Here is an 18,324-nt window from a genome sequence, read left to right on the forward strand (position 1 = left end):
TTAGGTGCTTTTTTGTTAAATTCTCTTCCTTTGTAGCATATTGTTATTGTATGCTTAACCTTGCTCTGTATTAATGCTCCTCATTGGGATTTGGGGTTTTTAATTTTGTAAAATGTTTTGAAAAACTAATAAAAAAATTTTTAAAAAAAGGTGTAGAAGTAGCTGTTTGCAGCATATCGTCATTGGTCACATGGGTTGCTGGCACCATCTTCTTTCTGCAAGCAGAAGTCTTGACATGATTTTTTTTGAACCCTTACTTCAGCTCAAAGTCATTCTGTAGTGAGATCAGTTCTTCCTCTATTCTTCCTGTTAATTCCTCATTACAAGTGCTCAGGATGGCATTTGTTACCCAATCAGGAATTTGGATTGAGAGAAAACTCTGAAATCTCTCTAACATGTCTTTATACGGTTCACCCAAGTGGACACAGTATACTTGAAAATCATCTTCTGGTATTCTTTCTTTCTCTTCCAACAGAGAGAGGCTTGGAAATTGGAAAAGGTCCACTTAAATAGGGTTAACTGTACTCAGAAACTCTTACTGCTGGATGAATCAGCTCTTCTCCAATTGTATGAGGTTTTCCAGATTTAGCAAAGAGCAATAAAATGTTGTATGAAGCATGCAAACCATTACTGGTTTGTTGTGATGTTCTGACAAGCATGTTGTGAAATGCTTTCCTCTTCTGAAATTTTTCATGAAGTGTCTGAAAATAAACCAAGTTCCTGTTTGCTCTATCAGAGTATATTCTCTTCAAACGGTAAAATAACCTAGCTGGTTTCATTGCTTCGTCTGAAGAAACTTTTTCACACCACAGACACATTGGCCACTGCTGGTTGCTTTGTGCTGGTATAAATCTATGATTTCAGATACTGCACACCATACTGTGTACAATTCTTTATTGTTTGATCTGCTTCTGCCATTTTTGTTATGGATTAACGACCATGGTCAATCACCTATTGTTTAAATCCAACGTCAAGTGCTAGGATCAATAAAGGGGAAAGTTATGACTGCACATAGCTCAGGCAAATCCTGACACTCTAACTGAAGGTACATAAAGTGGGGCAGCAATATTTTGGTTGGCTGTGAGCTGGAGCAGATTCAATGCCATATATTATTTCACAGGGTTTGTGCCTCTGTGTGATTACAGAATGGGAATCGTATTACATAACACTACTAAAGTAGAGAACAGCAATGATAGGTGGGCTGGGCCCAGAAATAACATGATTTCTTCAGTCTAGATATGCCAAATACTGAAGTGTCACATTGTTTTTCAACAACTAGAACACACTTCGAGCAAAGTACAAGAGAGCAGTGGGTTAGCAAGAGCCGCGGTGATTATTGTAATCAATTATGAGACACTGAGGTTCAAGTGCTTATAGTAAGTATTTCCTTGCTTAAATTAAGCCTGTAATCTCTCAGCTACCCCCTTTGCTACCAAGCACCCCTCCACTGACCCTTTTTCTTCAACATCCCCATAGAAACTCCCAATACCCCTGGGGTAAGGCGATATGGAACCATTGATTTAAATCATCAACACATAGAAATTCATGGACTAAGTGCTGGTAATTGGGAATAGTAGAGCTGAATACTTATTAGTTCGCATGGACAGAGTGGACTAAATGAAAAGCTGCAGTATCAAAATTATTCTTCCAAAATTCCCAAATTTTCCTAAAATTTATTAATTCAAGGCATATAACCTCACCACGATGAGCAACATGTACAGTGCACCCTTAATTACTCTAAATTGAAGAGGAATTTAACATCTGGGTAAGACGGTAAGGATGGCAGATTTAATTTCCTCGAGGTCACCAGTGAACCAGAAGCATTTTTATTTCAGTCTGGTACTTTCACAGCCACCACTTCTGATACTGTTTTCAAGAAGATTTGGTTAATTACTTGCATTTGAATTCTACACCTGTATTATGGATTCAATTTCAAGCCTTTAAATCTTGATGCTTGGCCAGTAATTTAATTACTAAAAGCACATAGCTAATTCTGGAACTGTTCCAACTGATTGGAAATGACACAATATAGCAGCCAGCTGGTGGAGTAGTGGCATCAGCACTGGACTTCAAGACATATGGTCACATCCATCTTTGGGAAGATGTTGCAATCCATTTAGACTTTGTGAATACAATAAGCAGAGTAGATTAATTGGAACAAATAGATGTAAAATAATTTTTTGTGCTTCTTATATGGTTGCTGCATATGTTTCCAAGAGTATATATACAAAGTTTATTGGTTGTGTTATCGTAATGTAAGTCCATTAGTTTTTGTTTGGAAGTGCAGATTCTAATAATTTGACATGGCACTGACAACAGCTTAGCAAAGAGCAAATAGTTGTCAACCTCAACTGCACAAAATGAGAAATTATGGAAGTGGGAACAAGACTGCAGCAGGGTAATAGAACGTTGACTCAACACAAAGTAGAAAGAGTGGACAAATGAATCATCACTTCAGTACCAGCTTTGAAAACTTTAACTAAAAGCATCTGCCACAGAGTTAATTGCTGGGGTCTCATCTATTTGTAATTTTTAATAATGTCTTGGATAAAGGGATGCAAAGAGTCTGCAAAGATAAATGCTGGGATGAATGAGTCAGCAAAAGTTTGTATGACATGGTTGTTCATTTTTGCAGAATATTACTGTTTAAATAGAACCCAGAGCATCACTCTTCATAGGGACTTGGCTATTCTACAAAATTAACTTGTAGGTACAGGAAGTGATTAGGAAGGCAATGGAAAGTTAATCTTTATTGCAAAGCGAATGGAATGTAAAGGTAGGGAATTTTTGTTGAAATTCCACTGGGTGCTTGAAAGACCATGCCTGGAGCACTACTTCTAGTTTTGCTTTCCATATTTAAAAAGGTATCTTTGCTTGGGGTGTTTTTCTTTGTGTGGAAATCTAAAACTTGTAAACTTCCAGAACAAGGTTAAAAGTGTTAAATGTCCTCTCCTGAAGTGCTGAAAATCTTGCAAATTCTCTCCCCCAGTGAGAGCAGTGAAGATTGAATATATTGGAGTTTGAGCTGGAGAGGTTACTGGCCTTTGAGCAATGGTGAACAGGCAGAGATCTGATGTCAATACTCTACTGAAAGGTCAAGCAGGTCACAGGGCTATGTGGCTTAATCCTATTACACTTCTTATGTTTTTATAAATCTATATGTATATTGGCTGTGTTATCTTAAAGGAAGTGCCATCAGCAAGTCCATTAGTTTTTTTTAAAGTGCAGATAGTACTAATTTGCCGTGGCACTGACAACAGCTTAGTAAAGAGCAAACAGCTTGTCAACCCCCACTACTCTCTGGTGCTGAGAAGTCCAAAGATTTACAGCTTTCTAAGAAAAGAAATTCCTGTTCATCTTTACCTTAAGTGGGCAACTCCTTGTTCTTGGCATCAGATCATCAGGTCTTTTCCTGTCTTCTCTTTCCATCAGCTGAGAGAGGGGTGTGGTTAAAAAATGAGGACCGTTTCTCAGACTAATCCTTAACACTTTCAATTTCATTTTATGTCTGCTTAGCTCAATGTGAAAACTGTGTTTAAATCTGGGAGTTGGGTCTTGATCTGATAGTGGAAACCACTGAAATTTGGAGATGTGAGAAATTATCTGGTGGGAGCCTTCATACCAATGGGGGAATACAAAGAGTGCCTAGGTATGACACTTGAAGATGTACTGTCTGGAAAACTTACAAAAAAAAAGACCAAATGTGAAGTATTTGTTTAAAAAAAATAAATGCCAATGTCGAATATTTGAAAATCAAAAGAATATCAAAACAAAAAAATCCAAATAACTAATCATAACTCGGGTAAGATGGTTGTTTTGGCAACTGCTGTAGCTTGGCTGCGGGTGAATTATTATCATTACTATTTGACATTGAAACTCAGTCAGAGTAGCCCCTCTTAAGCTCTTATCCAGCTTGCTTTCTAAATTTCCATTTCAGTGACAATATAGTCCAAGATTTTGATGCTTTGATATCTGCCCTGGACCAATTTTATTTGTTAAAGCTCCAGAAGCGTATCTATGAGTGTTCATTCCTAATATCTGTTTCCCTCAATAGCCTTGGAACACCGTGTCAGTGGCTTGCTATACGCGGTAAAGAATGAAAGTAGATTCTGCCTGAAGATTCCAGGGTATCTACCTTCTGGTCAATTTCAGTTGTATCACTTTAAAAGAAGTAGGTCTCAGGACTTGCTTAAAAGGACCCAAAAAGAGGCACATTTGTAAATTGATAGTTAATACTTGATTGGCTAATAAGGTAATTAGCAGGAGACAGTAAAAGAAGCTAGCATAAGTGGAGTGGCCATTTTGGGGCAATAGTGATAGAAGACTTGTTAAGGGGACAGACTCACTCACTCACTCACTCTGTGGCTGTGAAAGAGACAGCATGGCATGCGTTGCCTCCTGGATGCTGCAGTCTAGAATGTCCTTGGATTATTGGAACCTCCTCAGGGGCAGGGGTGACCTTTATAAGAGAGATAGACTGCACCTTAACTGCATGGAAGTCAATATCCTGACTGGGAGGTTCATCTGTGCTCCTTGGAGGGACTTAAACTACTTTGACAAGGGTGGAAAGCAGAGCATCAGATCAGAAAGTAGAAGAACTGCGAGAAAGGTAGATGTCAGGAAGAGGCAGGAGCAGAGTAATAGACACAATTGGACAGATGGGTTGCAATTTTGTACATTTTGCTGCTGGAAATATTATGAGCAAGGGTAATGAATTTAGAACATGGATCAGTACATGGAACTGATGTTGTGGCTGTAGCAGAAACTTGGTTGAGAGAGGGAGATCAATGGATGCCTAATGTTCCAGGGTTTCAATGTTTTAGAAAAGATAGATGTGGGAGTAGAAAGTGGGGCATGTGGGGAGTGGATGGCAGGGAAACAATGCTATTAATCAGGGGCAATAGCACAGCTGCATTCAAAGGGGCATAATGGTAGCCTCTTCCACATGGCCTAGTGGAAGAGAAAGGAAGCACATGTACGGGTTGGGTAGCTAAATTCCAAACAGAACCATTGAGGATTATAACAAAGCCAGAAAAGATAACTAAGAAAGCCAAGCGAGGCCATGAAAGGTCCTTGGTAAGTTAGATTAAAGACAGTCCCACAACATTCTATACATCAAGAGCAAGAGGCTAAAGAGGGTGTGGGTAGGATCACACAAGGATAAAGGAGGGAACGTGTGCTTGGAGGAGGAGGATGTGGGTGAGGTCCTAAAAGAGTACTTTGCATCAGTATTTATCAAGGAGAAGGATGTGGAGGATAGAGTGAGCTGTATGGGGTGTGCTAACTTGCTAAGGCGTTTCAAGATAAAGGATGTAGTGTTGGGTCTCTTAATAGCATTAAGGCAGATAAGTCTCCAGAGCCTATTGGAATATATCCCTGGTTATTGAAAGAGCAAGAGAAGACACCTCTGGGGCTTTGACCAATACTTTTGTTCTGTCTAACTACAGGCAAGGCCCCAGAGGACTGGCAAGTCACTAATGTTGTTCCATTATTTAAGGGAAATGGGGTTAATCCTGGAAACTATAGACTGATGAGTCTCACGTCAGTGGTAAGGAAGTTACTGAAATGATTCTTCAGGGTAGTATCTATGAGTAATTGGAAAACCATGACTGAATTAGATATAATCAGCATGGTTTTATTAAGGGCAAGTCAGTGGCTGATGTGATTTATTCGGTAGAGTTCTGTGACTAGTGGTGTTCTGCAGGGATCTGTACTGGGACCTTGGCTAAACGTAGATAAGCTTGAGAGACATAGATATAGAGCTGGTATATTTTTCTCAGGTTGATATCTTTAATACCAGAGGTCACTCATTTAAGGTGAGAAAGGGTAAATTCAAAGGGGATGGGTGGGGTAAGTTATTTTTACAATGGTGTGAGGTAATAGTGGTGGTGGTAAAGGCAAATACAACAGAGATGTTCAAGATGCTCTTGGGTAGGCACATGAATGTGGAGAAAATAGAAGGATATGGACGTTGTGTAGGCAGAGGCAATTTGTTTAGTTAGGCATGTTAAACCTTTAACAGCTTGGAGCTTCAGGGACAATAAGTCTGACTGTGCTTGTGTAACTTATAAAGGTGTTCCAGAAATGCTATGCTTCTTGAAGTAAATATATTGTTTACATTATATTAGGTTAGTAGGAGTGCCAAGAATGTACATAATTTAAGCTGTATTTATTCAAAGGAAATGGTTTTGTCTTTAGCACTGATACTGGTTCACATACTGGTGTTGCCTAAATTTTGTTTATGACATTTACTTGTTCAGAAATTGATAGAATGAGTTATTTCATATTCTCTGTATGAATCATTCACAGAATTGACTTCTGTATTGCACGCCATCCTTTATAGTCCATTCCTTTGTATAGATGTGGGGTCGTTGCTAGACTTCCATAGCTGCACAGCAATGTAAAGAATATCACGTAAAAATAAACGTTGAACGGCCTTGTGGTTTTTCCGCCCAAGAGATGTCTGTGGTTGAAATCTATGATGTGTTCTATATTTTCCAATATTACACAACAACCAACCTTATTATCAATAAACTGAAGTGACTATTACTTCTAATTCATTACTGATGTACTTGTTAATAATATAAAATTTTGCAGGATCAAAATTAGAAACCTTTGTTTCAGTTTTCAAAGTCAATAGCATCTCCAGTTATCTTTAATGGTTACTGGGATATGCTAAAATGTTGCTGGATTCTCCATGAAGTTAGATTGGGTAGACATAACCAACAATGACATTCTCACACATCTACTAAAGTGGTAATGAAAAAAGACAATGCTGGAAACCATAAGTAGGTCAGGCCACGCTTGGAAAAGAAAACCAGTATTACTATCTCAGGTCAAAGACACTTCATTAAAACCTGAAGAGTTGATTGTTATCATCATATTTTTGCTTTCATTTCTAGCATTTGCATTTATTTGATCTTTGATTTTAAAGGCACCACTGTTCATTCATCCCAATGCAATCACACCTGTCTATTGTCAAAATGATTTTGCTAACAGTTAAATATCTGATCTGAATATAATTTCTTTCAATCTAATGCATTTATTGATTTAATGTCACTTTTTCCACCTTATTTACTGTTCTCCTAACATAGGAGGAAAGTTTGTGGAAAAGTCCCCAGGAGATAACATCTCAATGTTTAAAAGAAACAAATATGCTTCTATTTAGCACTTTTATCATATAATTGTTATCGAGACCCAAAAACTGACACAGAGAAAGTAGGATATTCCTACTAAATAGAAGCACATTTGTTTCTTTTAAACATTGAGATGTTATCTCCTGGGGACTTTTCCACAAATTTTCCACCCATGTTAAGAGAACAGTTAAAAAAAAAATCTCATGACCCAGTTATTCATGTTTAAACCATTTCAGGAAACCGCCTTTCATGGCAGCAAAGTAGTGTTGAGGTTAGTGTAACGCTATTGCACCATCAATGACCAGGGTTCAATTCCCACCGCTGTCTATAAGGAGTTTCAACATTCTCCCTGTGGCCATGTGGGTTTCCTGTGATGCTCCAGTTTCCTCCCACATTCCAAAGACATACAGGTTAGAAGGTTAATTGGTCAGGTGGGTGTAATTGGGTGGTTTGGCCTGTTGCTGAGCTGTATCTCTAAATAAATAAAAATCTTCGTTGGTACATCAAACTAATTATAACCGACTGCTTAGGAATAAAGTGAAAAGTGTGGTCTTAGGGTTAAATTGTTTATATTAAGGCAGAAATTATATTACTAATTTGCAGACCATTTATTTAATTTATCCTAAAACCTGAACATCAGACCGTAGTTGTTATTAATTCTTACAGGATAATGGGACTGGGGTTTCTCCTCAACTATTTCATCATCTGTTAGATGCACTGCCTTGCCAGTTCACTACAAGGGCCCGTTAAGGGCCTACGCTGGAATTCTTACAGGCCAGATGTGAGTAACTGGTTTTTTTCAATGAAGGACGTTAGTGAACTTGATGAATTCTTACAGAAATCTACCACTAGAATGTGTTTCACTGATAGCAATTTTTTTTGCATTTCTATTTTATTTTTAAATCTGGATGTAATTGATCCTTTATGTATTGCTGAGTCTCTAGTTTGTATTTAGTATAGAATCAATCTTTCTCTTAATAACAGAGTAACATGGCTTTTATTTTACCTTGCCTGCTTGACCTTGTCTTATAACACTTCAGAACAGCCCACACTAAAATGATGATCAGCAGTCCTATTGCCATTCCAACAAGTATACCGATGTAAACACAATTTGCCGAAGTGTGACCTATGAAAGAAGATAATTGATGAAAAATTTTGATTAAAATACATCATATCAGTAAAAAATTCATTCAAGAGATTAAATACAGCTCTGGCAATCTGACACTCTCAATTTTGGTTGCATTGAATTGGCAGACTTTCTGGACTATTGGAAGTTAAATCAAAATCAGAAACACTGTTGCATGTTGTGAAATTTATTGTTTGTGGCAGCAGTACCATGCAGGACATTAAAATGTTACTATATTTTGCAATAAAAACATAAAACAAATAAATAGTTCAAAGGGGGAATAACTTTGTGTTCATGAGTTTGTGGACTGTTCAGAGACCTGATTGACATTCCCATTAAAACCCCAGTATACATTATTCACACTGTTCAGCTGTTACATGGTAGTATAAATTTTCCAGTGAATTTTTGAGTTTCTAGGGAGCATGGGAAACTGAGTGGTAGTTTAAAGGGAGCACAGGATCCTGGTAGATTTAAAGGGATCATGGGAAATAGATAGATAGATAGATAGATAGATAGATACTTTATTCATCCCCATGGGGAAATTCAACTTTTTTCCAATGTTCCATACACTTGTTGTAGCAAAACTAATTACATACAATACTTAACTCAGTAAAAAATATGATATGCATCTAAATCACTATCTCAAAAAGCATTAATAATAGCTTTTAAAAAGTTCTTAAGTCCTGGCGGTAGAATTGTAAAGCCTAATGGCATTGGGGAGTATTGACCTCTTCATCCTGTCTGAGGAGCATTGCATCGATAGTAACCTGTCGCTGAAAATGAGTCCCTCGGTAAATTTAAAGGGAGTGTGGGAAACAGCAGGTTGTTGGAGTTCTACTCTTAACACAGTAGCACTGAGCATCACACAGGTGTGGTAGAATACCCACAATATCTCTTCAAATTTATCTCCCCAAATTCCTCTCCCGGTTGAAGATGAGCGATTTTACAGAGCCAGGTAGAAAGCAGGACTTCCTGGGTAGTAATCACTGAATTGCTGCCTGTGTCATGCACCAGTGAGGGTAAGGATAGGACAATTTGGCAGATGAATGTGTGGCTGAGGGATTAGTGCAGGGGCAGAGGTTCAGATTTCTGGATCATTGGGATCTTCTCGAAGGAAGGTACAAGCCGTACAAAGGGGATAGGTTACACCTGAACCTGAGGGGGACCAATGTCCTTTCAGGCAGGTTTGCTAGAGCTGTTCAGGAGAATTTAAACTAATTTGACAGGGGATAGGAACCAGAGTGATAGGACTGAGGAAGGGGTAGTTGGTTTACAAACAGAGGCAGTATGTAATGAGACTGCTCAGTAGGACAGGATGATGATAGGGCAAAATTGCAATCAATGGGAAGAGTTGCAACATAAAAGTGTGACAAAATCAAAAAGGGTGTTGAATACAGGACTGAAGGTGTTATATTTGAATGCATACTGTATACAGAATAAGGAACTTCCAGCACAGTTACAGATTGAAATGTATGACATTGTAGGCATCACTGAATTGTGGCCGGAAGAAGATTTTAGCTGGGAGCTTGAAGTCCAAGATTACACAATGTACTGAAAGGATAGACAGGTAGGCAGAGGGGGTGGTGTGGCTCAGATGATTAAAAAGAAATAGAAATCAAATCATTGTAAATAAGTGACGTAAGATCAGAAAGTGTAGAATCATTATGGGTAGAGTTAAGAATCTGCAAGGGTAAACAGAACCTGATGGAAGTTGTACACAGACAACCAAACAGCAGCAAATATGTGGTCTACAGGTTACAATGGGAGATAAAAAAAAATGCAGGTCAAAAGGGCAATGTTACAATAGTCATGGGGGATTTCAATATGCAGGTAAGTTGGGGAAATCAGGTTGATGCTGGTCCGAAGAGTGGTGACTTGTAGAATGCCTACAATGCGGCTTTTTAAAGCAGCTCATGGTTCATCCCACTAGGGGAGCAGCTGTTCTGGATTGGGATTGGGAATTGTGCAATGAACTAGAATTGATTAGAGTGCTTAAGGTAAAGGAACCCTTAGGAGACAGTGATCATAATATGATAGAATTCACCCTGCAATTTAAGAAGGAGAAGCTAAAGTCAGATGTATCAGAATTAAAGTGGAGCAAAGGGAATTACAAATGCATGTGAGAGGAGATGGCCAAAATTGATTGGAAGGGAACACTAACAGGGATGATGGCAGAGCAGCAATGGCTGAAATTTCTGGGAGCAATTCAAAAGGCACAAGATGGATACATCCCAAAGAAAGGAGTATTCTATAGGCACAATGATGCATCTATGGCTGACAAGAGAAGTCAAAGCTAACATAAAAGCCAAAGAGAGAGCATGAAATAAAGCAAAAATTAGTCAGAAGTTCGAGGATTTGGAAACTTTTAAAAACCAACAGAAGGCAACTAAGAAAGTCATAAAGAAAGTAAAGATGGAATACAAGGGCAAGCTAGCCAACAAAATTAAAGGGGAAACCAAAGGCTTCTTCAGATACAGTATATAAAATGTAAAAGAGAGGTGAGAGTAGGTATCAACTTCTGGAAAATTATGCTGGGGAGGAAGTAAAGGAGGAGAAAGAAATTACAGATAAACTGAATAAGTATTTTTGGATCAGTCTTCCCTGTGGAAGAAGCAAACAGTATGCTGGAAGTGCGAGAGTGTCGGGGGGCAGAGGTGAGTGAAGTTGCCATTACTAAGGAGAAGGTGCTTGGGAAACTGAAAGTTCTGAAATTTGATAAGTCTCCTGGACCAGATGGTCTACATCCCAGGGTTCAGAAGACAAGGCTGAAGAGATTGTGAAGGCATTAGTAATGATCTTTCAAGAATCTCTAAATTCTGGCATGGTTCCAGAGGACCGGAAAATTGCAATTGTCACTCCACTCTTCAAGAAGGGAGAGAGGCAGAAGAAAGAAAATTATAGGCCAGTTAGTTTGTTGTCAGTGGGTGGAAAGTTATTGGAGTCAATTGTTAAGGATGTGGTTTCGGGGTATATTAAGGCACATGCTAAAATAGGCTGAAGTTAGCATGGAAATATTGGGAAAATATTGCCTGAAAAATCTGTCAGAATTCTTTGAAGAAATAACAAGCAGGATAGACAAAGGATGTTGTGAACTTGGATTTCAGATGTTAAGTGCGACACAGGAGGCTGCTTAACAAGATAAGAACCTATGGCATTATAGGAAAGATATTAGCGTGAACCAGAACATTGGCTGATGGGCAGGAGGCAAAGAGTGGGAATAAAGGGAACCTTTTCTGGATGGTTGATAGTGACTAGAGGTATTCCACTGTGGTCTGTGTTGGGACCACTACATTTAACATTATATATCAATGGTTTGGGTGATGGAATTGTTGGCTTGGTGGCCAAGTTTGCAGACAATAAAAAGATAGGTGGTGGACCAGGTAGAATTGAGGAAGCAGAGAGACTACAGAAGGACTTAGACTAGGAGAATGGGCAAAGAAGTGGCAGATGGAGTGTACTGCCATGCACTTTGGCATCTGAGGTGCAAAGGGACTTGGGAGTCCTCATGCAAGATTCCCTAAAGATTAGGATATTGAGTCAGTGGTAAAGAAGGCACATGGAATGTTAGCATTCACTTTAAGAGGACTAGAATATAAAAGTAAGGATGTAACGTTGAGGCTTTATAAAGCACTGATGAGGCCTGACTTGGAGTATTGTGAGTAGTTTGGGCCCCTTATCTAAGAAAAGATGTGCCTGCATTGGAGAGGGTTCAAAGGAAGTTCACAAAATGATTCTGGGATTGAAAGGCTTATCATATGAGGAGTGCTTGATGGCTCTGGGCCTTTACTCACTGGGGTTCTGTAGAATGAGTGAGGATCTCTTTGAAACCTATCATTTTTACCTTTAGTCCCATTGTTTTTGAGATGGTGGCTTAGATTGAACTTTGCTTCTGTACTCCATTCTTTATCTTCTGTCTTTGTTCTCTCAAAATCATCACCTCCTTTGAGAAATTAATGAGAAACATGAATGGGCATTATATTATTCATGTAGATTTTCAAGAGATGCATTTTAAGGTGAGTGTGCGAAAATTCAAATGAGATGTGCTCATAGTCACATTCTTAATTGAGACAGTGAGCAGCCAGATGTTGTGGTCCACTTCAATATCAATGACATAGGTAGGAAGGGTGATAAGGCCCTGTAAAGTGATTTCAAGGAGCTATGTGCTAAGTGAAATGATAGGACATCAAGAATTGTGATCTCAGGATTGCTATCCGTGCCATGTGCTAGTGAGGCCAGAAATAGGATGATCACTGGAGATGATGCATGATCATCAGGCACTCTTCCAGGGAAGCTGGGGAAAAATGGTAGATGGAATTTAAATTAGACAATTGTGAGGTAATTTGGGAAGAAAAACCAGGGTAGGACCAGGGTACCACAGTGGGTGGTAGGGCACTGAGGAGTGCGGTGGAACAAAGGGGTCCGGGAATACTGATCCAGAATTCTTTCAATATAGTGTGACAGGTAGATAGGGTCATAAAGAAATCTTTTGGCCTGTTGACTTTCATAGATCAAATTGTTGAGTACAGGAGATGGGATGTTATGTTGAAGTTGTATTAAGATATTGGTTAGGCCTAATTTGGAGTATTGTGTACAGTATTGGTCACCTACTACCAGGAAAGACGTCAATAAGATTGAAAGAGTGCAGAGAAAATTTAGAAAACTGTTGCCAGGACTTGAGGACCTGAGTAATAAGGAAAGGTTGAATAGGTTAGGACTTTATTCCCTAGAGTGTAGAAAAATGAGAGAAGATTTGATAGCAACATTATGACAGCAAATGTATGCAACATTTTGAGGGGTATAGATAGGGTAACTGAAAGCAGGTTGGATACGCTTGGGTGCGGTTGGGTGAGACTAGAATTTGAGGTCATGGGTTAAAGGTGAAAGGTGAAATGTTTAAAGAGAACATGAAGGGGAGCTTCTACACTCAGAGGGTAGTGACAGTGTGGAATGAGCTGCCAGTGGAAGTGGCGGATGTGAGTTAGATTTCAACATTTAAGAGTAATTTGGATAGGTACATGGATGGGAGGGGTATCAAGGGCAATGATCTAGGGCCTACGACCTAGATTGTAGGCTGATACGACTCAGCAAATTAATAGTTCAGCATGGACTAGATATGCCAAAGAGTCTGTTTCTGTGCTCGAGTACTCTATGACTCTATGCACAGGAAAGTTTATTGTTACCCAGAGTGGCGGGTTGCTAGAAAATGCTGCCCAGAGTGATAGCACAGGCAAAGAAAAGAGGGATATGGATCATGAGCAGAAAAGAACAGATTAGTTTAATTTGGTAACTTTAGCTTAATTAGTTTAGCCCAACATTGTGTGAAAGCCCTTTCTCTGTGTTCTAATTAGGACATGGTCATATGTTGAGCATGATTAGTTATTCTCCCACATCTTTGCTACCTGCTCCAGAACAGTGGAGAAACTCTGCATGACGGGCTGCGGAATGTGAATGAGAAGACTTGCAAAGCTCTGAAAAAATACGGTTAGGAAGATGAGTCAAGTTTGCAGCTGGGTGTGACTCATCGCTGGGCTACACTACCCATTTCCCAGGGACTCATCCTATCAGATGTAACAGTTAAAGCACACAGGTCAGCCACAAGGGGAGTCATTCAAGCAGGCCAGGCGTGTTTTGGATTATACTTACTATTATTTGGAATTTCATAAAAGAGAAGTACAAGGTATGTTTTACCCATAGATCAGCACTTTTTATTATTCATGTTGTGACACCGAAGTACTGACTACACTGGTCAGTGCAAGTGACGTGCTACCCTGCAGCAGGACCCAGTGCTGAGTCAGGGAGGCTCCCGATCAGCCTGAGAATAGGGATCATATCTGGCATAAACCCTTTCAGTCATAATGCTGGTCCTGGAATATACCTGAACATTACTGTATGCTAGAAGAATTCTAAAGTAAAATACTATGAGTGTCATCTTGGCCAATTGATTCCACTGAGACCCTCCGAAAAAATAGTCTGCTAAAAAGCAACTTGAAAAGGAAATACATATGAAATACAAGCTAAGGTGTGTTGAGGAAAGATTATTTAAAATAATGATTTCAGAATGGATTAATTGTTGAGACTGATAGACGAATCAATGTGCACAAGCTTGATGTTCAAAAGCATAGGGTAATGTGCATAAGGCATGCTCTAACTATTGATGTCACTGCTCCCACGAGGGTCTACTGTTAACCTGCATGAATACAGAAGAAATAAAATGAATATTCTCTGTGACATCAGGAGTTTCCTCTGCTGCTCATTAAAATCATGGCTGATCACATATATCATCCCATGTTCAGCCCACTTCCCATCTTGCCTGATTCCATTACCATCCAGAAATTCTTCAGTCTCACGTCTTGAATAGATTTATGTTCTGAGCTTCCACAACCTTTGAAGAGGGTATTGTAAAGATTTATAACTTCTCATACCCAAATTGCTAACCTCTTATCACAGCATAGAACTGTACAGCACAGAAATAGCCCTGTGGTTTTCATGTCAATGCTGACATTTTTCCATGTCAACACATTTGCCCAAAATAGGCTTGGATCCTTTGATGCCTTGTATATTTAATTACCTGCCTAAATATCACTGTAGGGATTATATGTGATTCTACCACTTCCCCTGTCAGCACCTTCCAAATCTGCATGCAGTAACAAAAAAGACGCCCTCCTCAAACATGAGGAAATCTGCAGATGCTGGAAATTCAACCAACACACACAAAATGCTGGTGGAACGCAGCAGGCCAGGCAGCATCTATAGGCAGAAGCGCTGTCGGCATTTCGGGCCGAGACCCTTTGTCAGGACTAACTGAAAGAAAAGATAGCAAGAGATTTGAAAGTAGGAGGGAGAGGGGGAAATGCAAACTGATAAGAGAAGAACGAAGGGGGTAGGGTGAAGCTAAGAGCCGGAAAGGTGATTGGCAAAAGAGATACAGAGCTGGAGAATGGAAAGGATCATGGGATGGGAGGCCTAGGGAGAAAGAAAGAGGGAAGGGAGCACCAGAGGGAGATGGAGAACAGGCAAGGAGTGATTGTGAGAGGGGCAGAGAGAGAAAAAAAGGGGGAGGGGGAAAATAAATAAATCAGGGATGGGGTAAGAAGGGGAGGAGGGGCATTAACGGAAGTTAGAGAAGTCAGTGTTCATGCCATCAGATTGGAGGCTACCCAGACGGTATATAGGTGCTGTTCCTCCAACCTGAGTGTGGCTTCATCTTGAAAGTAGAGGATCTCATGGATAGACATATCCGAATGGGAATGGGAAATGGAATTAAAATGTGTGGCCACTGGGAGATCCTGCTTTCAAATTCTCTTTAACACCCCTTCCCCTCATCTTAAAGCTATGTCCTCTTGATATTGTCCACTACCGTGGGGAAGATACCTTGACTATCTATCCTATCCATGTCTCTTGCAAATTATTCCTCTATCAGATCATCTCCACAACATCATTTCTGCAAGGAAAATGGGTCCAGTCTATCAAATCGTTCCACATAGCTAAAGCCCTCTTGACCTAGGCAGCTTCCTTGTGAATTTCTTTCATGCTATCTCCAAAGCAACCACATCCTTCTTATACTGTAGCAACCAGAACTGCACATGGTGCTGCAGTGCAGTCTAACAGCGTTTAGGCAAGTTGCACAAATTCTGAGGCTATGCTCCTTAATTCTAGACTCTGGTCCAAGGAAACAGTCTCTCAGAATTTATCCTGATCCTGCCACCAGTTCAATGAGGACACCTTTCATTCTTCTAAGCTCCAGGATAGCGGTCCTTCCTACTCAGCCTGTCCTTGTTGGGCAAACCATCAATTCAAGAGGTTCTGCAGATGCCGAAAATCTTAAGCAACACACAAAAATGTTGGTTGAACCCAGGAGGTCAGGCAGAAGATATGGCAGAATAAATAGTCAGCGTTTCAGGACATGAAAGGAAAGGGGCATGTGCCAGAATAAGAAGGTGGGGGAGATGAAGGATTACGTGCTGTCAGGTGATAGGTGAGACCAGGTGAGGGGAAAAGTGGGTGGGTGAGAGGGATGAGAAGCTGGAAGATGATTGGTGGAAGAGGTTACAGGCTAAAGAAGAAGGAAATTAATAGGAGAGGATAGTGGAGCATGGAAGAGGGAAATCAGATGTGGTGATGGGCAGGTGGGATGGGAGAAGAGGAGAAAGGGTAATTAAATGGGGAACCAGAATGAAGAAAGGGAAGGAGAGAAGTGGGGAGGGTGGAAAAATTACTGGAAATTAGAGAAATCAATGTTCATGCCATTGGTTTGGAGACTACCCAGGCAGAATATGAGGTGTTCTCTCTCTTACCTGAGAGTGGCTTCATTGTGGCAGCAGAGGAGGCCATGGACAGACATGATTGATCAGAAATGGGAAGTCCAATTGAATGGGAGATCCTAGCTCTTCCACTTATCCCCTCCCAACTTCTTAATTCATTCCTCCTCCCCCCAGCCACCTACCTTCCCCTCACCTGGTTTCACCTATCACCTGACATCTTGTATTCCCTCTCCTTATGGAAGAAACCGTTCATCCCAGTGTTCAATCTAGTTTTATTTTGATTCCAAAGCAGGTATATCCTTTATCATCAGTGGAGCCTTAAAGTCCCAGCAAAACAGATGCAGTTTGTACAACTGCAGCAAGGCTCTTGCAATTTTATACAACACACACAAAATGCTGGTGGGACACAGCAGGCCAGTCAGCATCTATAGGGAGAAGCGCTGTCGACGTTTCGGGCCGAGACCCTTCGGCAGGACGAAGGTCCTGGCCTGCTGTGTTCCACCAGCATTTTGTGTGTGTGGCTTGAATTTCCAGCATCTGCAGATTTCCTGGTGTTTGCTCTTGCAATTTTATATTCAATTGCCCTTGCAACAAATACCAGTTTACCAGGTGCCTTCTGCACAGCAGGGATTCTCTCTGCTGCTCATGTGCCATCATGTCCAGATCCCGTTATGCACCAACACCTACTAACTTCTGGCAAACACCAGGAAATCTGCAGATGCTGGAAATTCAAGCAACACACACAAAATGCTGGTGAAACGCAGCAGGCCAGGCAGCATCTATAGGAAGAAGCACAGTCGACGTTTCGGGCCGTCAGGATGAAGGGTCTCAACCCGAAACGTCGACTGTACTTCTCCCTATAAATGCTGCCTGGCCTGCTGCGTTTCACCAGCATTTTGTGTGTGCGACCGACTAATTTCTCACTGGTTAAAACATTGCTTGTCTATTTTTCACGCTGAAGTGAACAACTTCACATTGTTTACTGTCACCTTCTTGCCTCTTTGCTTAAGTGTTGGTACTTTGCATACTTCTTACAACTGTCCGCCCCCCCCCAGCAAAAGAAAGCGTTACAACACAGATTACAACTGTGCATCTCTGATTTCAGATTTAACTAGTTTTCCTGATTTTGTGTACTCCCCAATACCCCTCCAGTTTGTCACTAATCTTTACCACCACCTTTAACCCAGCACCACTATCATTGTTCAGCTTTTCCTAGCTTCCACCTTAACACAGACCGTGCTGCCCTACCCACCCGCCCACGCTCTGGACCCTAATAACCATATATCCATATAACAATCACAGCACGGAAACAGGCCATTCCGGCCCTCCTAGTCCGTGCCGAACTCTTAATCTCACCTAGTCCCACCTAGCCGCACTCAGCCCATAACCCTCCACTCCTTTCCTGTCCATATACCTATCCAATTTTACCTTAAATGACACAACTGAACTGGCCTCTACTACTTCTACAGGAAGCTCATTCCACACAGCTATCACTCTCTAAGTAAAGAAATACCCCCTCGTGTTTCCCTTAAACTTTTGCCCCCTAACTCTCAAATCATGTCCTCTCGTTTGAATCTCCCCTACTCTCAATGGAAACAGCCTATTCACGTCAACTCTATCTATCCCTCTCAAAATTTTAAATACCTCGATCAAATCCCCCCTCAACCTTCTACGCTCCAATGAATAGAGACCTAACTTGTTCAACCTTTCTCTGTAACTTAAGTGCTGAAACCCAGGTAACATCCTAGTAAATCGTCTCTGCACTCTCTCTAATTTATTGAGATAATTTATTAATACTTGT

At 40.4% G+C, this 18,324-nt stretch overlaps 1 protein-coding gene across 2 annotated transcripts in view; it reads right to left on the reverse strand.

The window, feature by feature from the left end:
• Nucleotides 1–18,324, reverse strand: part of LOC140727304 (uncharacterized) — a 36,328-nt gene that overhangs the window by 14,809 nt on the left and 3,195 nt on the right. For both annotated transcript variants that reach the window (XM_073044566.1, XM_073044565.1), the window contains 2 exons: nucleotides 12,104–12,202; nucleotides 8,143–8,262 (listed from right to left, as the gene is read on the reverse strand). In XM_073044566.1, the coding sequence (XP_072900667.1) occupies nucleotides 8,143–8,262; nucleotides 12,104–12,202 (219 nt within the window). The remainder of the gene's footprint in view (nucleotides 1–8,142; nucleotides 8,263–12,103; nucleotides 12,203–18,324) is intronic.

The sequence above is a fragment of the Hemitrygon akajei genome, chromosome 5, assembly GCF_048418815.1.
Source record: "Hemitrygon akajei chromosome 5, sHemAka1.3, whole genome shotgun sequence".
NCBI classification, from domain to species: Eukaryota; Metazoa; Chordata; class Chondrichthyes; order Myliobatiformes; family Dasyatidae; genus Hemitrygon; species Hemitrygon akajei.